Raw genomic sequence first — 27,004 nt, forward strand, 5'->3', positions numbered from 1 at the left:
CTGCAGTGATAGACAGGAAAATCACACAGCAGGCCTTGAATTGTGACTGACTAGGGCCAGATGTTGAACTCTCTCTTTTCCCCCCGCCCACTACCATCTTGCTGCAGCCTTCCTTAGTTGCGTCCATGGCACTGGCAATCAGAATGAATGATGCCAACTTCAAGCTGTAATCAGGTGATAAAACCAAGCAACCACTGATGCGGCAGCATTATTCTTCCAAGAGGGTTAACACCTTTGTAATTGCTGGTAACTGCACCCTTTAGGCCCTGTGTCTTACCCACAAAGGCCCTACCCTGTTGCTCCTTCCTTCCCCCCTCACTGGATTGTCTCAAGGCGCCTGCCTGCCTGCAGGTAGGAGGCAGTCTCAGCTGAGTAGAGGCTGGCATGGGTTAATGACACCATGCCTCCCCCTGGTAACTGGACTTTCGGTTCCGCTGCCATTTAGGGTTCCCAGCTCCCCTTTTTGAGCAGATTTTCCAGTTGAAAACCGAGCACCTGGCAACCCTAAATGGCACCAGGACCAAGGTGCCACAAGTCCTCCTTTTCTTTTTGCAAATACAGACTAACACGGCTGTTACTCAAAAACCAGCTGGGTGCCAACCCTGTGTTCCCCACATGCCAGGGGAACAGCCAGGAAAGGAGGCCTCCCCCCCCCCCCCCCCGCAGTGGCGGTCTGGGCCTCTCTGCTGTTGCTGCCTGGGGAAGACCCAAAGCGCTGGGGAGGAATGGGGATGGTCTGAATTACCGCGGCTCTGACAGGTGGGGGTGGGGGGAAGGAGCAGTATGAACAGCAGCAGCCACCCACCCCGCGGGCGGGCCCGCCTGCTGCTGCTGAAGAAGAGGGGCTGGTTATTTCACAACCGCAGCTGCTCCTGGCTAAATTCACAGGAGCGCACCCTTCCGCCCAGCAGGAGAAAGAGCAGCTGGCTCCGCTCCCGGGGAGGAACCCCGCCCGGGGGGGCAGCCTCTCCAGCCCGGACCGAGTCTGGAGCAGCAGACCCCAGGCAGCGCCCCTTTGCCGGCGGGAACCCGGCCTAGGCCGCAGGAAGAAGAGAAGGGGGGGGCAGAGTTTGGGGGTGCGGAGGTGCTAGCAGCGACGACAGCCCTGGGCGGGAGCTGAGGGGCGGGGAGCCCCTGCACACAAGCGCCTCTTTCCCCAGGGTTAAATCTGCGGCCTTCCCGTGCCAGGCCCGCTCCCGCCCGCCTCCCACGCTGCAGCGGACGGACAGGTTGCAGCAGCCGGAGGCCTGGCTGGCCAGGGGCTGCGGTCCCGCTGCCGAGCCGGGAGCCAGCAGGGCCCGGGAGCGGGGCGGGCGGGACGTCTGCCCCCAGCCCCGCGGAGGCTCGGTGAGCGTTGCCATGCCAGCCCCAACGGGGCGGGGCGGGGCAGGAGCCGGCTGCGCGCGCCACGCTCCCAGTCCTCCCGCGCTAGGGGGCACGAGGGAGGATCCTGCCCGCAGGGGCGTTCGCCTCGCTCGCTAGCAACCAACGAGCGGCAGCGACGGGGGGGGGCGCCGACCGCCTCGGCCTCCCTTCGTCACGTGGGGCTGGCCCGCGGCGGTTACTGGACGCAGGAGAGTGACGTCACTCCACCCCCTTCGGTCCCCTCAGTCGCTGTGCGCGCGCGCGTGCGCCGCGGGACTGCGGGCGGGTTCGTGGCTCCGCTCTCACAGCGGCCAGCATCATGGCGGCGGCCCTGGACCCGGCCCGTCCGCGGTGAGTCTCCCCTTTCCCCCGCCTCGCGGCCCCGGCCGGAGCCGCCGCCGCCGCGGCCCCCCTCTAACCGCGCGCCGCTGTGTTGTTCTCTCGCCAGGTTCCCGGACGGTGACGTCGAGCAGGACCCCGGGGCGGCGGCGCAGGTGAGAGGCCGGGCGCGGCGATGGGCGGGAGGGCGACTGACAGGGGCCCGCGGGGCGGGGCAGCGGCCTGGGCATCTCCTGTGCCCTGAGCCTCGCCCGCGCTGCCCTAGTAGGGACCACCCCTGTCCTCAGCGGGAGTTGGACCCGCGTGTTGGCTTGTCCCGAGCTAGGGCCTCGGCTGGTCGCTCGGCCACGTGTGTCACACCTGCAGACACACGTGGCCGAGCCACCAGCCGAGGCCCTAGCTCGGGGGGCGCCTGATGCAGCTCAGGGCTTGTCTACACTACCGTGGCGGGGTCGCTCTAGGAGACGCAGCTACCTGAATAGCGCAGCTGAAGTCGATGCGCTTAGGTCTACTTACTGCGGTCAGTCGACAGCTGGCGCTCTCCTGGTGACTCTGCTGGCGCTTCTCGTTCGGGTGGAGTACCGGAGTCGATGGGCGAGCGTTCAGCGACAAATCGACCCCCCGCTGGATCGATTGCTGCCCGCCGATCCGGTGGGTAGTGTAGACAAGGCCTCAGTAGTTAAGGCTATGTCCAATTTCTCTACTTAAAACACGTTAACATTAGCGTATGGTTAGCGTTTTTGTTGTGGCTCCTGTGAGAGCACCTCTGAGCCCTTTAGGAGCTAACAAACTGAGCCTCAAAGTCTCTGTAAGTATAACGCCCACAGACCCTGGTCGTCAGTGGGTGGGATTGAATGTGGGACTTCTGGAGCTTAGTGCATGAGCTAAAAGTCAACTGGCTGTGAGCTAAGGCTGTAGAGCAGACTCATTTTATTTCTCTCTCTCACTAGTCTCGTGGCCACTAGATGGGACACAACACCACACTCAGAAGGTGTGTGGGTTACACAAGGTAGAAAAGTGTCATAGAGCTGTGAAAATGGAGACACAGTCCTGAAGTGATTTTCCAGCAGCCTGGCTGAGTTGGTGTTAGGGCTGGAATAAGAATCCAGATTTCTTGACCTCATTTTCTCTCTAATACTAGACCATAATATCTCTCCATGGGACTGTTTGTTATTATGGAGGCTGCCTCAAGTAGCTAGTTTCAGCACTAGCATTTTTGTAATGTGCTAACTAAGTGTGCTAAGAGCATTATGGGCAACAATAAAAACAGGATCCCAGCTCTGAGTAGATTACAGTTTAAATAACATACAGATGAAGCATGTTTTGCAAGGAAAGATGCAGATTGACTGAGCAGAAAAGTTTTATGCATGACTTTAATCGTTTTTGTTTTCTCTTAGTCTACACCATAACTGTTTCTTTCAAAGGAGATACTTGGGTTAGGAATAAATTATTTTTGAAGAGAGGGTAGAACCATATCAGGCAGCAAAGGAATAGATTTCAGGTATAGTACTCCTGGGGGAATTCTGCGCCACTGCGCAATGCAGAATTTTGCAGAAATTAATGTTTTTTGCACAGAATTTCCTTTCCCCCACAGAAATGGGCTGCAGTGCTTCTTGCCGCTACTAGGAGCCACTGGACCCGGCAGAGCCTAGTTTGTGATAGAAGACACTGTCCTGGGGGAGGCGGGGAAGAGCTAGAAAGTTCCTGGCAGCTGCAGTTCCCAGCACACCATCAGGAAGGAGAGGTTTGGCGCACAGGAAACTCCACACAAGTGCCAAACTAGTTGAAACTGGTGTGATTATGTAGTTTATTTTGACAAACAAAATTTGCAGAATTTTAAAATATTGTGTGCAGAATTTTTAGTTTTTTGGCCCAGAATTCCCTCAGGAGTAGTATAGGGAGCAAAAGAGAAGATGAAAAACAAGTACTTAGGATACTGATATGAAATTGTACAATAATTTGAGGGCAAAGACGAAGGTTTTCAAGTGGGTGTCGAGGTAAGGAAGAACGACTGAAGGATTTGGAGAGGGGCTAGATGTAACTGGAATTGTGGGCCAAGATAAATGATGCTCTGGCAATCATTTCATTGAAAGGAATAAGTTTAGAGATTTGGGGCCCATGCAAAGATCTTAATAGTAAGAATGGAGTGGAAAAGATGAATTGTGGAGATGATTTCCACTTTTAAACTAAAGATGATCTATGGAAATATCACAAAATAGCCACACACATATCTGCAGCCTTTTCTGTGTGTGAGCCCAAGTTCTAAGTGTTTGTTACAGGTGAGTGCAATTATTAAGTATCATTTTGTTTCAAAGAAATTGTCAGTAGAATCTGATCTGATATTATACAAATGCCTTAGGTCAGGTTTCATTAATGTAGGACTAGAAGAGGCTATCTTACCTAAGCAAGTCTTTGTTAAAAGCCACTGCATTTTTTTTCAAGGTACACTGTTGTATCAAGACTGCATATTTGAAGTGGTGCTCTTAAATAGTCTGCAGTGGACTACTTAAATTAAAGTAAGAGCATACTTCAATGCCAAGATTTTAAAAAAAACAGCTACTATGTTCATTTTTAGACACTTCAGCTTGGGTCCAATATATTTGAAGGATCACATGTAAATATAGACTCAGGAACCTAACTTTAGGAACTTGGTTCTTAAAACCTTGGCCTAAAGTTATATGAAGAGATCATTCCTTTATTTTGAAGTTTTTAAATAGTTATCTCCTATCTGTGTGTTCCTAAATTGTGGAATTAGATGAGAATTCTTGTGGTGCACAGCCTATATTTTTTTCCTTAAAATTTACCAAATGCTTTGCAAATGTAAGTTGTGAAGATTTGATACAGCACCAAATCTGTTTGAGCTAAAATTATAACGGTTAGTAAAACAATATGCAAGTGTTCTTCATTTTAACTCTGGCAGCTAATCATGTATTTCCTTCGTTGTCACATGGCTGCCTTTTTAAAGCTAAGTACTTGTATAGCAAAGGGGGCCATATTATCTGAATACCTGCCTCTAAAGCATTTGAAAACAAATAGCTATCTTTCTTACGAGCCTCCTGGAGAAAAGGCTTAATTAGTTAATTTCTTTATATTTATGCAGATGGTTTGTATGTGATGGTTTGTCATTTGTGAGGAACATACTGAAGAGAGAGCCATGTCAATTAAATAGATTTTGCATTTAGTTTTTGAAAATCTTGTGGTCGCTCTTCTGGGTTTGAGCTCTGTAGTGCACGTCTTTTTTTTTTTCTTTCTGTGAAAGACTTGCAGTGCTTGCAAGCCTCCAACTTCTGATCTATACTTTCAGTATTATGGTGGAATGTAGCAGCTATGGGAAGTCCATGTAGGTGGAGGGAGAGGCAGTTTCTCAAGAGACCAGAGCCAGTCCCATGGAGGGCTTTGACAGTCAGGACACACACACTGAATTGTAATTTCTGTTGGCTCTCCACTGAGTACAGGGAACGAAGCACCAGGGTGTTCTGTTCAGAATCATGTAGCTAACCAATCTGGCTGTTGCATTTTGTACTAGCTGGAGTTTTTTCCATGTATGCCTTCATTCTATCCTATCCCGGAAGGGCAGGAGGATGCCTCTTATCGTTATAAATGCTTTCATGACTGCTACTTTTGAATCTACTGAATTCTTAGAAGGGCATTCATGTAAGCAGATCAAATTCTGCTTTTTTTTGTGTAACATGCTTGGTCTGTCCTTCTTTCTCCTAGCTCTCTTTGTTGAGGTACACCAGAGTTCACTGCCACCTGTGCTGCCAGGTGTGCATGTCCTCTGGACACTATTCCCTCCTGAGGCACTGTAGATAGTTCTTTAGAATTCATTTGTTCATTTAAATGCAGGTAGTCCATAGCAGAACGCACAACATAATCAGTAAAGAGCTAGTCTATTCTATGCATGGTACTGGATTCCATCCTCAGATCCATGGTTGGGCTACTGGCTGTTTTAAGCCTGCGAAAGGAGCCTTGATCCACCTTTTGTTTATCAGTTTTCTGTTTTTTATTACAAGAGAAACGTGAGCAATTGGGCCCTCTCTGGCTGAAACTTCTAATACTTAATTTGTAGTTCTCTTTCACCCTCTTGTTTCTTCAGTTATATGGCTTGTCTAAACCTTAAATTGTAAGCTCTTTTGCACAAGGGCTACATCTTCCTCTGTGTTTGTCAGCACCTAGCATGATGAGGCCCTGATCCTAATTGTGTTCTTTGAGCACTGCAACAACACAAATACAGAAAAAACGTCGTTTCTGTTGGCGTGTATAGCATATGTTGTACTATTCTGCCATCTTCTTAATTTTCACATAGGAGAAATCTGGGTAATCAGTTTAAAAATGGAAGTTTATAACTGTACTCACCTGAGCAGCAACTGTTCAAGACTTAAATCTCCATCTCTATGCATTAGCTGAAAACAGTTGTCTGCCTCAAATTGTGATCTCTCTGTAGTTGCACTTCAAGTGGGTCTCTGGAGGGGAGAAAAAAAAAAAGAAAGAAATTGAAGGGATGGATGGTGGCTGACCCTGAGCAGGTGGGCAAGGTGAGACAGTGAGATGCAGTGCAGAGGTGTCAGGCACAGAGTGGCTGAGGAGTGCAAGCACTGTGCATTTCTAGTGCAGTAGTGGCTCTGTCCTCAAAGGACAGAGAGGTGGCATTACGGTGGGGCTGTTCCCCTACATCAAAGTGCACTGGCCAGAAGAGTTAGCTTGGTTCTGGAGGGTAGTGCATACCTCAATCTTTCCCAGGTTGGCAGAGCTGCTGTATTCCTTGGAAGCCCAGGAAGAATTCTTGTTAGCCAGGACGCATTTTAGCTGGGGACTCCTACTGCATCTGATCTTGGTACAATCTCTATAGACCACTGACTGAACAGTTCTTAAATACAGGTTTTAATATGGCATCACGTAATAACATAACAATGGCCATGCTGGGTCACACCAATGGTCCATTTAGCCCAGTGTCCTGTCTTCTGACAGTGGCAAGTGTCAGATGCTTCAGAGGGAATGAACAGAACAGGGCTATTTCTGAGTGATCCATTCCCTGTTGTCCACTTCTAGCAATCAGAGGTTTAGGGACACTCGGATCATGGGGTTGTGTCCCTGACCACCTTGGGTAATAGCCATTGATGGACCTGTCTTCCATCTACTTATCCAATGCTTTTTGAACCCAGGTATAGTTTTGGCTTTCACAACATCTCCTGGCAACAAGTTCCACAGGTTGTCTGTGTGCTGCATGAAGAAGTATTTCCTTATGTTTGGTTTAAACCTGCTGCCTGTTAATGTTCGATAGTGCCTCTGGTCATTTAAGAGCTGGCTTTTTAAACCCTTCTTGTCCCTGGGTTAGCCCTGCCCTATTGTCAAGAGATCTCAAAAGGGTTAGGAATCAAAGGAAAGCAGGCTAAAACCTCGTTAGTAAGATCTCAGCCTACCCAAAACAGACCACACTTTAACTTTCAAGCAAGCAAGCACACAAACTAACTCACCCCAAGGATCTCATTATCTCTCCTTCACCTGGAGAATTCCCTTGCAAAACTCCCGTTTACTACTCCTGTTTGCTATCTCCCTGCTCCTGTTTGCTAGTTCATGTTTTGCACCAGTAGGAAGGAAATACTCGTACCAGTGTAAATGCTACTAAAGATACCATATTGACAGGATTCCTACTCTTCAAAGAGTGTTTAGTGTGCATGGATACTGGTCTTTCTGTTCCTCAAGACTGAAGAACTTTGAGGGCTTTGAAAGCTTCTGCGTATTAATGTGCTAAGTAGCTGAGATGTGAGAGTAGGAATCCACTGAGGTAACTCAGGAAGTAGAATTACTGAGAATAACTATCCCTTATTTTAATAGTTTCAGAAAGCAGTACAAGACTTACCTTCTTTAGCCAAATGTCTACCTGGTAAGGTGTAAACCAGAGGCACCTATTTCGAAGTGCATATCTAGCATGGGGAGCAATTATTGCTGCTCATTTTGGGGATTTATAAATTGGTCTGTGCTGAGCACACATCGTGGAAATGGGTGTACTATAACTTATTTAAAACATGTTTGCTTTCTTTTTCACAAGTCATTTGAATAAACATATAAGGGTCAGGTTTCAGAGTAGCAGCTGTGTTAGTCTGTATTTGCAAAAAGAAAAGGAGTACTTGTGGCACCTTAGAGACTCACCAATTTATTTGATAAATCTCCTCACTGTATTTTCCACTGAATGCATCCGATGAAGTGAGCTGTAGCTCACGAAAGCTTATGCTCAAATAAATTGGTTAGTCTCTAAGGTGCCACAAGTCCTCCTTTTCTTTTTTGCATATAAGGATCAGTCAATCATATTTTGGACTTTGTTAGCTCTAAGGTAAAGGCTTTGGGGATCAAAATAGCCAGGCATTCCCGTGAGCTCAGGATATTTAGTTCTGGTGTAATTTCACTTAAAGCAAAATTGTGCTAATTGGTGGTTGGTTGATTATTTTTTTTTTTTTATTTTTTATTTTTTTTTTTTTCAGCAACACATTTCACTGTGGGCTACTCACTGGGTTCTATTGTTAGAGGGATTTACAGAAACTGTCATGTTAAATTTTTGTATTTGGATTTGCAGAAGCTGACAGTGGCCTTGGAACAGAAGCCAGATGATGCAGAGTATTACTGTCAAAGAGCTTATGCTCATATTCTTCTACAGAACTACTGGGGTAACATCTCTTAAACTATACTGTGTATCCCTTTAAGACCACATTATGACATTCCTTACAGAAAGATGTCTTAAATCAAGCAAAGGATAATGATAGTTTTAGAAATTTGTCATTTTTAAGCAAAGCAACCCACATTTGACACTAATATAGCTCTTCCGGTATCTGATTACTTCTGGTCTCTCATGGAAGCTTTCCAGTTCTAACTTTCCATTTAGTGTGTTGAGTACACTAATGAAAGAATAACCCATTCTGTCAATTTATTGTTTAGTTACTTTAGTTACTATATTTAGATTTCAGATAGGCCTTAAACCCTCTCCTTATTTTATTAAAAGTGACGTAACACTTCAAATACGTTCTGTTTTGAGAAAAGTTTCACTTTCTAAATGGTTCCTTGTGTCTGATCCAGTTCTTAAAAAAATAAAAATAAACCTTAAATTTTGAATAGAATTGGCCTTGGAACAAACAGCTTAAGCCCAAACTGACTGACTGACTGAAGGTCACAGTCCATTGCACTTAGGGGGCAGAGCTGCAGAATGAAGGATAGACTAGCTGTATGCTTCTGCGGAATTCTGCGTCAAAAAATTAAAAATTCTGAGCAAAAAAATTAAAATTCTGCACACATTTAAAATTCTGCAAAATTTATTTGTCAAGATAGCACTCTATATTCACACCAGTTTCAATTATTTTGGTAATTTATTTCAGGGTACCTGTCAGCAAGTATGTCTGTAACAATACAGACACACACAAAATTTCCCCCAGGAGTAGAAAGTTTAAAGAAATTCTTGTGACAACCCAGTTCCTGCTTCTCTGCCCCTCTCCCCTCCCAGCCCAGACACTCACACCCCTTTCCCCTCCCGCCCCTCAGAGCCCAGCCATGGGCCCCCTCCCCGACCCAGACACTCTCACCGCCCCCCAAGAGGCCAGCTGCGCCCCCTCCCCTCCCCACCCCTCCGGTCCGGACATTCACAGACCCTACGCCCCCCAGATCTTCGGGATCCAGAGGGAGAAACAGCCAGTGCCACCACTTCCTTCCTTCAGGTCATGCTGGGAACTGCAGCTGCTAGGAACCCTCCTTTCCTTCCCCCTGGCCTTATCTTCTATTTGTGAACTGGGATCTGCTGGTTCCTGTGGCCCCTAATGGCGGCCAACATCTCTGCAGCCCATTTCTGTAGGGCAGTGTTTCCCAAAGTGTGGTATGCGTCCCCTGGTGGTACGTGAAAGGGTTTCAAGGGGTACACGGCAGAATTTTTTATTTTACTTTATCATAGGTTTTTTTTAGCAGCAGAAAACAGTTCACTAAAATTTAATATATAAGAATGGTATACATTTGTATAGTAGAAATGCACACCGGTTTACATTGTAATTATTATGATAACACGTTCAGTAACATCTAATAGCACAGCAGAGCCGACGCAAACCACGTGTGCGCATTACCGCGGCTCGGGCAATACACTTGAATTTGTCGCATGCGCAGAAGTCATACTGACGGATAAAAGATAAAAGTGAATAACTACTCGTAGTAATCTAAAGATCGTAGCAAGTACATACTTGGTGTGTATTAATATACAAAATTTCTGTTTTTGTTAAACCCATTTACAATGGATAGCTGGCTAAAAATGGGAAGTTTGAAGCGTACAAAAGAAAATTATGAAGGAAATATGAATGTTAGTGATAATTATACTGGAAAATGCAGTGATAATGCTACATCAGACAATTGTGACAACAAAATTAGTGAACCATGTGAACCGTCTGTAAGTTTATTGAAGGTATCAGCTGTAAATAAAATGAAAAAAGCCTGCAAATATGTTGAAGAATATCTTAAACTGGGATTTTCGTGGACTGGTGATGAGGTAGAGCCTGTTCCACTATGTGTGATTTGTTACTAGACTCTCACAAATGAAAGTATGAAACCATTCAATTTAAAACGCCATTTTGATAGCAAACAAAGAATACGAGGGAAAACCTGTAGAATTCTTCGAAAATAGGCGCAAAGATCTCCAAAAGTCCCAGAAAACAATTTGTAATGTGATGGGAGGTGAAAATATGAAAGCTTTGGCAGCTTTATATCGTGTGGCTTACTTAATTGCAAAGTCCGGAGCTGCTGAAGTGATTGGCGAGACATTAGTAAAACCTGCAGCCAAATTAATGGTGCAAGTGATGATTGGAGACAAGGCTAGCAAAGCTATAGGTTGTGTCCCCCTCTCAAGTAACCCTGTTCATCCTAGAATCACAGATATGGTCGAAAACATAAATTATTTTCAAAAGTACAAAAGAGTCGCTACTATGCACTGCAAGTGGATGAATCCACTGATATTGTGAATTTAGCTAATCTTTTGTTGTTGTTTGTCGGATACGAACTGAATAATGAAGTCCATGATGTTTTGTGCTGCCAACCTATGCCAACACATATAACTGGAGAAGCTATTTTTAAAGTTATTGATGACTTTATCAAAAACAGTGACTTGAATTGGAGTCGTTGTGTTGGAATAAGCACGGATGGCACCAGAGCCATGATTGGTTCGAAAAAAGGAGCTGTTGCACGTGTTCGAGGTGTTGCGTCAGAAGCAAAATCGACTCATTACATTCACAGGGAAGCACTCGCCACCCAGAACATGCAGGCAGATCTAAAGCAAGTACTGGATGAAGCTGTGAAAATAATCAATTTTGTGAAAGTCTGCCCTCTGAACACCTGGCTGTTTTCTCAGCTTTTTGATGAGATGGGCAGTGATTACACACAACTCCTATTTCACACTGAAGTGCACTGGCTTTCGTGTGGAAAAGTTCTGAATCGCCTGCTTGAGCTGCGAGAAGAACTGCAAGTTTTTTAGATGAAACGTTTAACCTGCGAAACCGTATACCCGACTGGAAATGGCTATGCAAACTAGCATATATTGCAGATATCTTTGCTCATTTAAACAACCTCAATCTATCTTTGCAAGGGAAACTCATGTCCATATTCCATGTTCAAGACAAAGTGAATGCCATGGTCACAAAATTGAAATTGTGGCATAAATGTCTTAGTCGTCATGAACTGGATTCCTTTCTATCTCTTCATGATTTAGTAATAAACTCGACTAACGAACTTGATAACGATGTGTTGCAAATCATGAAGCAGCATTTGGAAAGCTTGCAGACAGATCTTTGTAAGTATTTCCTTGAACAGGATGGCATCTTTGAATGGATAAGGAACCCTTTTATCATCAATGTTCAAACATTGCCAAATAACCTCTCTGCTTCAGAAGAACAGCTCTTGGAGCTGGCTTCAGATAGCTTCCTGAAAACAAAATTTGAGCAAAATACACTGACGTCATTTTGGTTGGGGGTTAGCTCTGAATATCCAGCTCTATCGGACAAAGCTGTCAAGTATCTTCTGCCTTTTCCGACCTCGTATTTGTGCGAGATTGGATTCTGTGCGCTGGTGGGCATCAAAACAAAAAAACAAAATTGTCTTTATTGACATGGAGCCCCATCTTTGTCTTAAGATCACAAACATCGACCCAGATATCGCTGCAATAGTGTCTGGTCAAAAGCAGTTCCATCCCTCACACTGATTAGTTTGGTTTGTACTGAAAATTTTTCATTACTTAAAGAGTAAGTATTAAAACTAGTGCTTTCTTGACTAACCTAACCAAACCAACTTATTTTAATTTCAGAATGACACACATTCACTTTTTTATAAATATATATATATACACACACACACACACACACGCGCTGTTCTGCCAGACTGTTGATTCGCTTCTATTGTTTTAATTATTTATAGTACTTTCTATATGTAATTATTATTTCTATTAAAATCTTTTGTTTCAACTGCATGTAATATAATTTTGTATTTATTTCTAATATTCATTTAATCCAGAATGAAACGAATTAGGGGTGTGTTATAAAAATGTGGCTACCAAACCCCTCACCCCAATTATCTTCACCGGAGAAGGCGTATGCCAGTAAGACAAGTGTCTCAAAAGGGGTACACAACTGCTGTAAATTTAGGAAACACTACTTAGGGAAAAAGGGAAATTCTGTGTGCCCAACATTAATTTCTCAAAATTTTGCATTGCACAGTAGTGCAGAATTCCCCCGTGAGTAGCTGTAGCAGATCTGAGTGGTGAAAATATTGTAAGATAATTTCTGTACTTCAATAGCATGACTTTCTGCATAAACTGAGAAAACTAATACTAAACACTCTTCATTTAAGATGTGAAAACGGAGCTCAGGAATCTAACTGTAGCGTTAAGCCCAAGCTACTTGTTCACTTAGGCAATGCCTTTAGTGTTTCTAGAATAGAGTAATGTACTTTACATTAAAAAAACATGACTGCTTATTTGTAGGATCTCTGCCATACTTTTGAAGGTGTGAGATTATGGCTGAATGTTTAGCTGGGACTGAATTGTCACTTTGCCTTTTAAATCTTTAGTTTAAGATACGTAACTGGAATAATGCAATTCTTAAGAGACTAACATGCAAAATTGACTTCCTACAGATGCTGTTGTAGATGCAAAGAAGTCCCTAGAACTCAATCCCAATAATGCCACAGCTTTTCTCAGGAAAGGGTATGTAACCATTTAAGAAGCCACAGGCAGAAAGTTTCCATTTTCCATTTTTGAAATATATTGTACTCGTTCTAGCACTACTACAGTTTGCATCAGATTGCGGTCTCAATTGCCCTTTTATAGAAGGCAGACTAAATAAATTAATGTGGTGAGGGTCAGTCTCGAGGAGTGGGTGGGGGGAGCATTCATCGCTTTAATCATTTGGATCTTTATAAGAGGGCTGTTGGACAATGGCATTTTAAACAGTTTTAATCGAAGATTCTGGTGATTCACTGTGAAGTATCTGTAATAGAGCTCTTGTATTATTAGACAATGTGCCAAATTCCCCCACATTTCTACCTTTACAATGTTATTCTGTTCTTAGCATCCCAGTTAATTGTAACTTATAAATTACAGTTGTGGCAAATTTGTAGCTTTTGTTTATTAACAGCGAATTTAATAAGTCATGTACTACTTTTCCATCCAGATACAGTGTAAAGTAAAATATACTATGCTTAGAGGAAGTGTGAATTCGATTGGAAACATAACTACTGTGCCCTTGTTTTTCCTGTGTGCATGTCAGGATAAGTGAATACCATAGCAAAAACTATGCTTCTGCTCTAGAGTCTTTCAAAGAAGGACAGAAATTGGACAGTAAGTATTGAAACTACACTTCTTTTTGCACACTAATCAGTAAATATTTAAAAGGTTTTATATGAGGCTCAGGTTAAATTGAAGAACAAGATTTTCAGAAGTGACTTAGGTGCTGCAACTTTTGTATACCCAGCTAGACTCGTGTGAAACAGGCGTAACTTTTGGGAAGCACAGAGCACCCCCTCACTTAAAAATCAAGCCCTTTTAAAGCATCTAGAATTGGCCACAAAATATCAGTAGTCACTTCTAAAAATGTAAGCCCATGTGTTTCAGTTCCCTATGGGTTAAATGAGGATATTTCCCTGCTTCAGACATACATTGCGGATAAATTCAGGTGTTTGAGGTGATCTGGTATTATGGTGATGAGCATCATGGAAAAGCCTACAAATAGACTGAATTCCTCTTATACAAGGTGAAGTTGTAAACTAAGTAAAACACAACTTTGTTTGCACAGTTTCTTGGAATTTACACAACTCTAGATATATGTCTGAGCTCATAAACTATGCTTGTGACTCTCTTACCTTAGATTATACTGAAAACTACAGAAGAGTGTTTAATATCCCCTGTTTTTTTCATCTCTTAACTTACTTTTTGGTTGGGCTAAGGGCCTAGTTTTCTGTCATATGGAGTTACTAATACATTAATCTCTGGATTCCTGAACTCTTAAATCGGTGAAGTATGGAGCTTTTGAAAAACTGGCCTTTTCTCCAACTTTTTTTTTTTTTGCATCTTGCTAAATTTTCAGCCTCCAATGACTTTCTGTGGCAAGGAATTCCATAATCTAATTATGCACTGGGAGAAAAAATGTTTTCTTTGTCAGTTTTGACTTTTCTACCTTTCAGTTTCATTCAGTGTTTCCTTGTTTTATGAGATAGGGAGAACAGAAATTCCCAATTTACTTTCTGTGTGCCATTCATTATTTTTATAGACTTTCATTGTGTCCCCTCTTATTTATCTTCTCTGTACAGTAACCCATTCCAATCTTTGCAATCTCTCTTCTTATGAGAGTTTTTCCATGTCCTTGATTTTTCCTGTTGCCCTTCTCTGAACTCCTTCTACTTAATTGTGCAATATTCTTTTTGAGATGGGTGATCATTACTGTACACAGCCTTCCCGATAGCATTGCAGCATATAAAGGTATTATATTCTCCATTCCATTCTTATGAATTCAAACTTTTTGACTGCAGTGGCATATTGAGCAGGGGTCTTCATTGATCTGGTCACAATAATGCCCAGGTCCCTTTCCTGATCAGATTGTTAATTTAGAACCCCCTAAGGTGTATGAGTAGTTTAAATTTTTTTCTCCGGCATGCGTTACTTTGAATTTACAGATATTTAATTTAATTTGCCATCATGTTGCCTAGCTTCACCTGGCTTGTTTAGGTGTCTCTGAAGTTCCCTCAGTCTTCTCTGATCCTTGCTAATCTAAATAGCAAAATTTGCAGATGTCAGTTATCTCACTAGTCCCCTCCTTCCCCCCCCCCCCTTCTCTCACCCTGTAACGGCTTAACTTTTTTTTTAGTTTATTCATGTGAGACTAGGGACCTTGTCAAAGGCCTTTTGGAAACCAGTCTAAAATAAACTGTAAACCTGTTCTCCTTTACTCTCTACTTTATTGACTAGTGAGATGCTATTTTCTGTTGCAGAAATTATGCTGGTTAGGTCTTGTCTCATATAACACCTTCCAGGTATGTTGTATTTTGGATAATAGTTTTAACCAGTTTGACTGGTACAGATGTAAGGCTTACTGGTCTGTAATTCTCCAGTTTACCCCTTAAGACTTTTTTAAAATAGAGGTACAGCATTTATATCACTCTTGTTCCAGAGGGCTGGTTTATAGTTAAATTTCATACTTTTGTTAGCACAGCTCTTTCAGAACTTTAATGTGTATAGCATCTGGGTGTAGTGACTTATTTCTCTCTTAAATTATCAGTTTCTTCTAGCATCTCTTTTTAATCTTTGATAATACCTCATTTATTTCAAGAGAAGAGCAGGGCCAAGATTGGAATCTCCCCAACACCCTTTGAAGTGAAGACTGATGCAAAACAGTCATTTAGCTTCTCAGCAATGACCTTATCTTCCTTAATTGCTTCCTTTAATCCCCTGTAATATAGCAGATCCTCCAGTTCTTTCACAGGCTTCCTGCTTATGATGTACTTGCTGATATACTTACAGAATCTCTTTATTCCTTACACCTTTTGCAAATATGATTTACTTTGTAAGCATATGTATTATTCAAACACAAAATGTGCACATTGTCCTAAAAGAATACACTTGAGTCCCTGGCTTACTAGGTAGGTCTGCCAGTCTTTTGGATTTTCCCTTAAATGATGATTTTCTTTTCATTCTCTATAGAGTTTCTTCAAAACCAATCAGGTTATGCTAAGATCACACTTGATATTAATCTGACTGGAAGTGAGTGCAAGTCCCTTTTAAAATTGATGAGATTTTGAATTTAGCTGTCTTGGCTTCTGTGATTTTTGTATTTGCACCATTTTCAACCTTTTTCATGCAGCTAACTGATACAACCTCCTTTGCAAACAGACTTGTTTTAGAAATCTGGATCTTCAATTTTAAATGTGAGAAAAGAAAGAAGAAACTCAGTATTATGGTCCATCCACTTCTGATCTGAATGATGTTTCAAAATGAAAGATTATAATCATGAAGCTCAATGGCTCAACCTGCAGGCGTTACTGAACGTTTCAGTGGTGTCATGAAAATGTCTTGCTTGTAGGCTCCACGTTATGTTGTTTCATCTCAACAGACAAAGTTTTGTTTAACTGTGGACTTGATTTTCAATTAATTGGTTTTTTTCAGCCTTTGGTGAGATGATCATAAATTCTGTTCTGTTGTCGCTATCAACTCTTGACAGTATTTGTTTTACTTAATTATGATCTTTATTCTATTGAGTTACTTATATTCCAACCACTTCAACTCTAGGCAAGTGGTCTTACAGTAGTAACATAAATTAATCACCTGTTTGCAAATTTCACCTTTACTAAAATCATAAAGACTAATCATGTAGTATATTCAACCATGTAAAGACAGAAAAATATTAGCCAGCTTTATATAGAATTGTGTCATAGGATGCCCTGCCACCTTCAAGATGTTGCTAGATTCTAGCAAACAAAGCCCCATTAAGATCTTGAATATGCTAGAAAAGGTTTGCCAGTGTAGCTATGCTGGCAAACACTCCTAGAAGAGACACATCTTATACCAGCAAAACCCAGTTTCCTGAATAAGATAAGCTCTGTCTATGCTAGGGCTTTTGCTGGTATAACTATGTCAATTACGGTTGTGATTTTGTTTTTTTACGCTCCTAAGTGACCTAGCTATGCTGGCAAAACTGTTAAGTGAAGACCAGGCCTAGTAATCCACAGCTGCACCCCAGTCCCTACTTGCTAATCACCAGTGACTTCACCCAGTAATTTGGGGCTTCTAGCAAATTCTCTCCCTATCTTATTGTTGCTTAATAGAGAGCTAGAATCTTGATTTCTCTTCCCTCTTAACTTTCTAATACAACTAGAAACCCCTAGAAAAACACATTATTTGAGGGTACTCCAAAATTGTGAAGAAAAGTTTACAGATGACCCACAATTTAGAGTGGCTTTTCTGTACTTGTTCAAGTGGAATGCATGTGGATGAGTATTTGAGGAGATCATTCTAAGAACAGAGGAGAGATGTTTACCATCTTTGGGAACAGTTAAATGGAAGTGGTGAAGAAGCCTGAGAGCTGAATACTAGATTTGGGTCAGTTCAAACTTAATTTAACTTGCTAACTGAACTACTAGTTAGTTCTAAGTGTATTAACATCCAGCCCAACAAAGCTGGGGAGTTAGTTATGTAATTAAACACTAATATCAAACATAGTATAATTGGTTTGAAGGAGTCCTGACACTTAATATCTAGCCTCCTATATTTAAGAATCAAAACAAAACAGTTCCATTGTTGCAAGTCTGCCCTTTATGCATCCTCATGACAAGTAATAGTACCCATTTTTAGAGTAGTAGATTTGAGATAGTGAAATGTTGTATATTCAATCTCTTCTAGATGTGGATACTACTTTTACTATTTGGATTAAAAGATGCGAAGAAACACTAAACAGTAAGAGTGGCTTCATTTATTTTGTACTTGTTTTGATATTTGCCATGCTTTTAAACATTTTTTTTCAAAATCTGAAATCTTTATAGCACTTGTCTTTGTTTACAATAAACTACTAGGTGCTCCAATTGTTTCTGTGAGGACTTTTTTTGCTTAACTTTTATAAATGTTTCTTTAGATTTTTGAAGGAAAAAATCCATGTGAGAATTAGTCATGAAGATGGGAAAAGTACCTATTTCAAGTTCAGACTTCAAGAACAAAAATCCAGATATTTCAGAAACTTTCATAGTTTTAATACAAATCCTGTGTTGGTAAATCTGCCAATGAACATAATCTTAAATAAATCCAATTTATATTAGGAGCCACACAGTTTTGACTCCTGTTGCCCTTGTGTAGAAGTACATGGAGACGAACTTAATGTAAGAGCTCTGTAGTGATGTTGGAGCATGTCTTGCGCTCTGTACCCCAAAATAGAAGCTTGCAAGATTGATAAGTGCGGCACTGGAAAAAAACAATGGAGAGTTAGAGATTTGGGCCTCCAGTTCTCTGAAGGCTGTTTCCTTCATCAAAAGAACCATTCTCATCCATCTAGCTGTGACACCATGATAAAGTAGCAATAGCTTTGATCTGGAGTAGTAATGTAGTGTTCAGTGTGAGAGCACTGTCTGAAGCAGTGGTCAACTTTTTACTAATTCTTCGTGTGGGTTGACCAGTCTAACAGAGCATGCAACTTAGTGCAGCTTTTCCCGCACTTTGGCACAGCTTACTTTTCCTAAGTTGCCCAGGGGCTTCATATATGTGTTGCCTGTGGATATGAAGGAGTAGCTCATAAGTCTACTTTCTCCTCCACTGTGACTTTATCTGCAGACTTACTCCCTTCATGGTGTGCACTGGGAAAGAAAGATCAGTGGGGGCAGTATAAGTTGATATTAATTTAACAACAAACAGCAGAGGAACATAACTCTTTTTGTCGGTCTGGTACTTATCCTTTATAGGGCCCTACCAAATTCACGGTCCATTTTGGTCATTTTCCTGGTCATAGGATTTTAAAAATCGTAAATTTTATGATTTCAGCTATTTAAATCTGAAATTTCACTGTGTTGTAATTCTAGCGGTCCTGACCCAAAAAGGAGTTGTGGGGTGGCCACAAGGTAGGTGAGATTGCGGTACTGCTACTCTTACTTCTGCACTGTTGCTGGTGGTGGTGCTGTCTTCAGAGCTGGGCAGCTGCAGAGTGGCAGCTGCTGGCTGGGAACCTAGCTCTGAAGGCAGAGCCACCGCCAGCAGCAACGCAGAAGTAAGGATGGCATGCTATGGTATTGCCACCCTTACTTCTGCACTTCTGCTGACAGGTGCTGCCTTCTGAGCTGGGCGCCTGGCCAATAGCTGCTGCTCTCCAGCTGCCCAGCTTTGAAGTCAGCGCAGAAATAAGGGTGGCAATACGGCAACTTCCCTAAAATAATTCTGTGGACACCCCCCCACCCCCCGCAACTCCCTTTTGGGTCAGGACCCCCAATTTGAGAAATGCTGGTCTCCTCCTTGAAATCTGTATAGTATAGGTAAAAGCTCACACAAAAGACCAGATTTCATGGAGGGGAGACCACCTTTAACGGTTCATGATGCGTTTTTCATAGGCATGAATTTGGTAGGGCCCTATTTATATCATATAAAGATGGCCTCAAGATTTTTCAGTGGTTTCTTTCTTTTGCTGAAGAAATAACAAGAATATCAAGTCTTGGCTGTCTTGATTTTGCTGGAGGAACACTTTGGACTGTGGTTGGAGTTTTTTTCCATTCTCGAAGGGGAGAGGATGTCATGTCATATACCACACCAAGCTTTTCTTCCAAGTATTGAGCTTGTTCTTGTCCCTGTTTTACTCAATCTGCTTAAACACCTTTCTCCCCTCTCAGCTGTTCATGTTTTAGTCATCTTGTGATATCATTTTACCGATTCTCCAGAGGATTTTCTAGCAAAATTAGAATTCAAAACATGGTATTTTTAATGTTAGTAAAGCAGAGTTCTTTAAAACAATCTTTGAGGCACCCTCGTGCATTATAAAGAAGCAAAAAGCAGTGATTTTTTTGCTTTGCTATTCACTTCTTGAAAGAGGGACTAACCTTAAATATCTCTAAATTAGAATTTCTGGCAAAAAAAAATTTGTAAGGTTTGTATGGAAAAAATTCTCATAGTATGGTATTGCACAGTTAAGGTTGCCCAAATAATTTTAACTCTTCGTTGGTTAAACGTCATCACTCTCTTCTGTGAAACTAGAGTCCTTATCAGAATTATCTTACAAACTTGAGCATGAATGTCTAGGGTATGGATAACAAGGTACCAACTATTGTAAAAGATCTTAAACCAAAGCTTTATGTGCTGATTTGCCAAAGCCGTCATGTCATAACAGAAGTTTGTTACATCTTCACTTGTTAGGAACTACTGATCAGAAGATGCAATCATTCTGTTAATCAGAACATACTTTTTGTTGCAGTTGTCCTTTCGCATGACTTTTGAAATTGAACACTTGAAATTAAATCCGTAGATACAAATAGTGTTATGATACAAATACAGAATCTTTCTGAATAATTGAAGAAAGTTGAAAGAAGCAAATCTACCTTGTAAATTAAACATGTTGCTCTTTTCTGAAAAATGCAACTTGTTTTTGTCCCTACAGAAGGATCACAGACTGAAATGGTAAGGCTTTTTCTTAACATACTTGCGGCTTACTCTTAATTGTGGCACTAAACAAGAGCATGTTTTGAGACTTTTCTTAGTTGCTTCATATTAACAGGCTCTAAAACTAACTAACTTAAGCCTTCCTACTGTATAGCATTTTTTGTGGGGGGGTTAACTTTAGCCTAAAGTCCTGCTCTTTGTTGATGTCAGGCTTATGGAGGCTCTTACAAAGGATTAAACGAGCACACAGTTCTAGCAGTTATATCAATGTGCATACGTTTTATAATAAAGCAAGTCTAATTTTTTCCTTTGGACAATGGATGATTAATCTTGCAAGTTTAATCAATTCCACTTAAGCATTCTAATTGCTTTTAATTGTAATTTATTAAGTGCCTTAAAAGTGCATGAACTGTTACTTAAGCAGATTTTTATTCTGCTGATGCTCTAGTTCATTTTTCAGTTGCCTCTTCCTACTGTGCACCATGGTAAAACCTTTGAACTTGTGTCTCTAGAAACAGTATCAATAGTATCTGGCATTGGAAACTTATGTTGGTCCTTGAGACTGTTGCTCTCAAACTACTCCCAACTTATGCATATTGAAAACAGGTACTATGTGGAAAGTCTGACAAGAGTAGTGTTATACACAAGGACGGTGGCCTTGTGGTTAAAAGGAAAAGATTGGAAGTAAAGAACTCTGGGTTACATTCCCAGCTCTACTGTAGATTTCCTTTTTGATTTTAGGTTACCCATTTAACCATTGTCTCTTTCGTTAGCTGCAAAATGGATGTAATACTTACTGCCTGAGAAGATGGCTGAACTGAGAAGTTGAATTACTATTTATAAAGCACTTTGACTTCAGCACATTCCAGTTGTTTGTTTTCTGCTGGTTCCTACATAAATGGTTATGGGACTAATCAGGAGATTTGTTTTCAAAATGTTTGTTTAACTTAGTTAATCCACTGTGCATCAAGAGGAGAAAAAGGCAATTTAGTTGTTAATGTACAATGTGTGTATATAATGTTATGAATGTTTCTTTGAAAAGTACATCATGATACAGTGACTATACTAATTTAACTTTTTAATGTCTTTCAAATGTCATATGCCACAATCAGACTACACAACAGCAAACTCAGCCATCAAAAATCAAGTAAGTCTTTTTTAGCTTTATTACACTTTACATAATTTAACAATCATTTTATATAGCATATGTATTTGTATTAAGCCGTTATTCCAAATTGTAAATTTAGACTGTTCTGTAATGCACGTGTTAAAACTAAATTCTGTACACTGGATCAGATATGTTTGCTGATTGTGTTTATGGTTTGGATATGGGTAAATACCAAATCTTCTCTGAAGCGGTAAGGAGCCCTAATGTATCATAAACTTCAAACTGTTTAACCTGGTATTATTACATTATTAATGTATTAATATATTAATTTATTTAGCTATGCTTAGTGTGCCTGTCCTCCGAGTATAAGCTTCAGAATCTTCGGAAGCAATGACTTTATTTAGCATGTCAACACTAAACTCCCCAACCCGTCCTCTCAGAAAATGTATTGTAGATCAGCTTTTCAGTATGTCCTAAAAAGTCCATGTACACAGGCTTTTGTCAAGCCAAGAACTCTCCACTGAAGATGATCAGCTCACAGAACATATCTAGGGATTTGGGATTAGGTATCCCAACTGATGTTCAACTGGGGCAAAACATAGTGCCTCTCAGTTGTACCTACCTTAGGTATTGCTTAGGCATCAGAACAGAGAGATTCTCATATATGCTTCATACAATATAAATTGATGAAAAAGTGAACTTTGTAGTAATAGTTGACAGATACTTGTTCCCTGATATTAAGTATAGGGTGAAACTAGTACCACTGTGGTAATTGATGACTGACTGCTATATGTTGCTTGTAATAAAATGGTTTTGGGTCATTCTCTTTGCATTTTAAGGTTTAAAGACCACATGTTATGGGTGTTATAGGCTGGGGGAGGCTGTGCCTCCCCAAACAGCTTGGCGTGGCCCTGGCCCCAGGCTGCCTCCTGCAGTTTCCAGAACTCTCCCATGGCCCAGGCTGGCTCTGTCTGGGGCTGAGGAGAGCCGGTCTGTTGCCAACTCGGGGCAGTACCACCCGGGACTGGGGGTGCTGGGACCACGCTGCCTGGCACTCTGGGGCTAGGGGCTGCAGTGAGGGTGCTCTGGGCTCCTGCAGTGGATGGGGGCGGAGAGGACAGGGTGGAAGGGGAGGGACCGGGGGCTTTCTCCCCCCCCCCCCCCCACTCCCGCCAATGGCTAGTTCAGTAGCTGCCCATGTTCATGACTTATTGTCTCAAAAGTGACTTCAGTTCTGAAGAGGCTAAATAGGAAGTCTAATGGTGAAAGAACACAGAGCACTAGAAGTCTAAGAACTGCAGTTTTAAAGGGATGCTGTCCATTTGTCTAAGCCTCCAAATTTTACCTTAATTTGCCCTCCTCTGGAGTTAGTTCTCTGCAGACAGTTGCAGTCAGTCCTCTGTCCCTTTTGTTTTACGTTCCACCATCAAGCCACCCAGCCTGCTCTCTTGCTGCATAAGACTGTTCTTCCTCTAAATAAATCGATTTTTTTGAAGACTTAAGTGTCTAAACTAGTTATTTAGATTTTTGCTTCTTGGTAGAGCAGTTGTACATTTTTTCTGTTCCACCAGCAGTTCTTGTTTGCTCAAGTGCATTGAACTAACTATTGGGGAAGAAGGGAAAATCTACTCATAACTTCATTCTGCTTGCTAAACCTCAGACTTTTGTGCTGTGTAAATTCAAAACAATTAACACAAAACCCTGTAATGTTACTGTGGTCTGCAGTACTTGTATTTTCTCGCACTGTGAGAATTTTTCACTTACATGTTTTTGAACGACGTGCAAGAAAACTTAGTTTTGATGTCCTTCTCTTTTTAAAGGTATGACTGGTACCAAACAGAATCTCAAATAATTGTAACTCTCATGATCAAGAACGCACAGAAGGATGACATCAGTGTACAATTTTCTGAGAAAGAGGTGATTACATTATGAGTTCACTGAAAAATAACTTCTTAGTTGATATGCATCTCTATCTTTCAGGACATCTATTTGCTGATACAGACATTCTGTATCGCATCATTCAGTCCATTCAATTGCCATGAAAAAGGCAGAATAAAATGTTAACATTCTTGTAGGAAGTTGTAGAGAACATGGTGTAAAGTGCATATTGGTGTTTTACTTCCCATGCTTTTGGTATCCTCAGATCTATTCTGACAATCATGACATGAGGTAACCAGTTTAAATGAAGCATTGCAATCTAGCATCAGTATATTTGTGTTCAGTATATTACTGGCACCATATTAATCTAGGTTTCTCTTATTCTGACACCAGACATGGGTTTGTGTTGCTTAACTGTTAATTCTTGGTGAACAAAACCATACATGTTCAGGTAGTATCTACTTTAATGACAGGTTTCAGAGTAGCAGCCATGTTAGTCTGTATTCACAAAAAGAAAAGGAGGACTTGTGGCATTTTAGAGACTAATCAATTTATTTGAGCATAAGCTTTCGTGAGCTACAGCTCACTTCAGTCCAGATTACATGCACACATCTCACTTCATAAGTAAATGTTTGAAGTATGTGGGAAGAGGGAAGTTGCATAATCTTTGTGTTCCATTGTTAATGTTTTGCTATCTTCTTATTGTCATGCAACACTTTCCTAAAGAATGCAGATCAAACTGATGAGATAACAGCCTTTTTGAGTAGCTAGTTGGAGGCTAGGAACAACAATCTCCTATTTATTTTCTAGTGCACTTTGAAATCATTGTTGAATAATGCAGTAAGAAATAGTGCAGTTTGAAATTCCTGTCTTGTGCTTGACATTTCATTAAAACATTCCAAGTGAAGAGTCATTCATTTAATCGCTGAAAGTTGTCAGTGGAGGATTAAAATTAATGCTAAGATCGAAAATTGCAGCTAGTGTACTCTGTGGTCATCACAAAGAGATGTTTATCTGTTAACAGCTAAATGCATTGGTGAGACTTCCATCCGGAGAAGACTACAACTTGAAGCTTGTTCTTCTGCATTCCATAGTACCAGAGCAAAGTACATTTAAAGTGCTTTCAACAAAGGTAAGCTTTTAAAGTGTAAATTATTTCTTTGAATATTTCTGGTGTTGAAAACATTTCTGCTCTTTTGTCTTGTGTTCCTACTGACAGTCATAATGATTAGTTTTTTTCATACAGAATTGTTTTTTTTCAAGGTGCCCTTCAGCCAACAGAAGACTTTCTAAACAGACATGTAAATATCAGAAGCTAACAAAATCTAAGATAGCTTTTACTTAAGTGCAAATGACTTCATTTATAAAGTGTGGATGTTTTTACCTACCACTAGCACTGTGGTGCTCATCTCTTTATACGTTTATAAACTTCTTACAAAACCTTTCCTAAACTTTTAGGAGTTAAAGGTTGCTTGTCATTCGAGGCAACTTTATGTAGATACAGGAAACAAGACTTGACTTAAAACCTAAGTGTTGCAGTAATTTAGGCATTCTTAATGTAGGCTTTCTTCAGATGACTGCTTGCAAAAAATTGCCATGTAGTTAACTCTTGAATGCTTTTCATGAATCCATGCTATACTTGAAACAGTGTTTAAGCACTTGAAGGCAGCATGATTTCAGCATCTTTGATAAATCTCAGTATAAGAGACAAGGAGGTAGTCTATGCAGTAGCATAGTTTGTGTATAACTGAGGCTCTTCATTTCCTGGGAATTTATCAGTGTTTATCAATTTTTGTAATACACTCATAAATTCCCAGGAAATGAAGGGCCTTCTCAGCTCCGTAGACAAGCTAGAGTTGGAGGGGTGGCTCTGTCTGGCAGGGAGAGCGGATGAGTGTCCCTGACTCCAGCACTCTGGATGGGATGGAAGAAGGTGCCCGGTACTCATGGTGCGGAGAGGGGGGAAGAGGAGGTACTGTGGATGGGAGGAGGAGGAAGGTGTGTCCAGTATTCTCAATGGACAGAAGACATGGGGTACCTAGTACTCTTGGGGGAGGCAGCGGAAGAGGTGCCTGACACTTGTGGCAGACGGGAAAGCAAACGGGGCTCTGTTCCCTTGGGCCATGCTGAAGGGCAGGGGAAGCAATTGGGGGGCCAGTACTCACTGGGTGCAGCCTTGTGCTCTGCTCCCTGCAGTCCTGTTGCTATCAGGACCAGGTTCCCTACCTGTCTTGCTTCCCCAACTGGCCAGCAGCAACAGCCACCGGTCAGCAGTTCCCCTCTTTGTTCCCTCTCTGTACAGGTACGCTGAACCATCCGGCAGAGACTCTTGAGAGTGCGTGTGGGGGGGGGCAAGTCTGTGGAGATCCAGGACATGAAAAATTGGGGTTTAAATAGATAAAAACCCAAATACTTGCTTTTGAAAAATGTTTTCAGGAATTTTTTGAAGGTTTTCAGTGATCAGTATAGGTCGTCAGTATGACTGTTAGTATCTTAGCCCCTTTTCATTAATACAAGCAGAGTTTTACTCATAGGGCTAAGCCTGAACCTTTACCTTAATACACGCAGAGATTTATCTATGGATGTGTCTATGCTGCAGTTGGACGCCTGTACCAGCTGGCTCGGGCTAAGGGGCTGTTTAATTGTGGTGTAACTGTTCAGGCTCAGGTTGGAGTCCAGGCTCTTGGACCCCTCCACCTCACAGGATCCCGAATGCAGGCTGCAGCCTGTGCTTCAGTGTCTACTCTGTAATTAAACAGCCCGAGCCCGGCCAGCCAGGGGTTTTTAATTGCCACGTAGACATGCCCTGTAGGTCCAAAGCCTGAAGGGCCTTATGTAGGAAAGAGGGGTGTGTTGGCCTTTTACTTCTACTTACACTGGTTCCACAGTGTTCGGAGCAATTCTGTGGGTGGCCAAGCTGTTGTGAAAGGGTGCATGGAGGAACTAAGCAGTACTCTGCATTAGAGCTGTTTTGGCATGGGAGATGAGAGACGGGGAACACCAGGATAAACTTGCAGCTCTAGAGCTGTCATAACACCTGTGTCGGGGGGGGGGGGCAGGTAGGCCCAAGGAGAGGAGTGAGAGGGAGACCCCCTTGTCCTTTCTGACCTTACTGTTAGTATTATACTCATTGTATCATGTCTGAAGTTATATGGTAAGCTCTTTGAGGCAGGAACTGTGTCACTGTATCTGTTCTGCAAAGCACCTCACATGCTCTTGAGCACTATAAAAATAACAGTAACTTTTTAAAAGATAAAGTGGGCATCTACAGCCCCATGTGGAGGCATTTCATCTGAGTTGGCTGGTTTGGAGTTGAGCAATCCATAATCTCTTTGGTTGACTTTAAAGCCATTCTAGGTTTTGGTTTAGGTATCTTGCAATTCCTTTTCTTCTCCACTTGAGTACGCTGAGACTGTACAACCTTGATTCTTATCCACATTATGGCAGAAATTCTTATTCTGCTCAGCTATATTCTGGTAGTTAGTTGCTCGAATCTTTCATTGTGGAGATAATAGTTGAAGTGTGCCCTCTTGAAGTGTGACGAAACTCTAAGTTAAGTTGAAGTTTGTGATAACTGAAATCAGTGCTATAAGTTTTGACCAGCTGGTGGAGCCTAACTGGAATGAATTGAGCGGTCTTAAACACAGTAAGGTAGCTTAGTCTCAAATGTAGTTGCTTTAATAAAAAAAAAAAAC

The 27,004-nt window shown here is 41.7% G+C and overlaps 1 protein-coding gene across 1 annotated transcript in view; it reads left to right on the top strand.

The window, feature by feature from the left end:
* The first annotated feature begins 1,510 nt into the window (after positions 1-1,510).
* Positions 1,511-27,004, top strand: part of SUGT1 (SGT1 homolog, MIS12 kinetochore complex assembly cochaperone) — a 50,755-nt gene continuing 25,261 nt past the window's right edge. Inside the window, exons 1-10 of the mRNA XM_084632843.1 lie at positions 1,511-1,716; positions 1,814-1,859; positions 8,276-8,366; positions 12,847-12,916; positions 13,479-13,549; positions 17,600-17,653; positions 20,322-20,341; positions 21,436-21,470; positions 23,252-23,348; positions 24,334-24,441. Of these exons, the coding sequence (XP_084488969.1) occupies positions 1,685-1,716; positions 1,814-1,859; positions 8,276-8,366; positions 12,847-12,916; positions 13,479-13,549; positions 17,600-17,653; positions 20,322-20,341; positions 21,436-21,470; positions 23,252-23,348; positions 24,334-24,441 (624 nt within the window). The 5' untranslated portion in view covers positions 1,511-1,684. The remainder of the gene's footprint in view (positions 1,717-1,813; positions 1,860-8,275; positions 8,367-12,846; positions 12,917-13,478; positions 13,550-17,599; positions 17,654-20,321; positions 20,342-21,435; positions 21,471-23,251; positions 23,349-24,333; positions 24,442-27,004) is intronic.

Source organism: Lepidochelys olivacea (assembly GCF_965140295.1).
Source record: "Lepidochelys olivacea isolate rLepOli2 genome assembly, chromosome: 1".
NCBI classification, from domain to species: domain Eukaryota; kingdom Metazoa; phylum Chordata; order Testudines; family Cheloniidae; genus Lepidochelys; species Lepidochelys olivacea.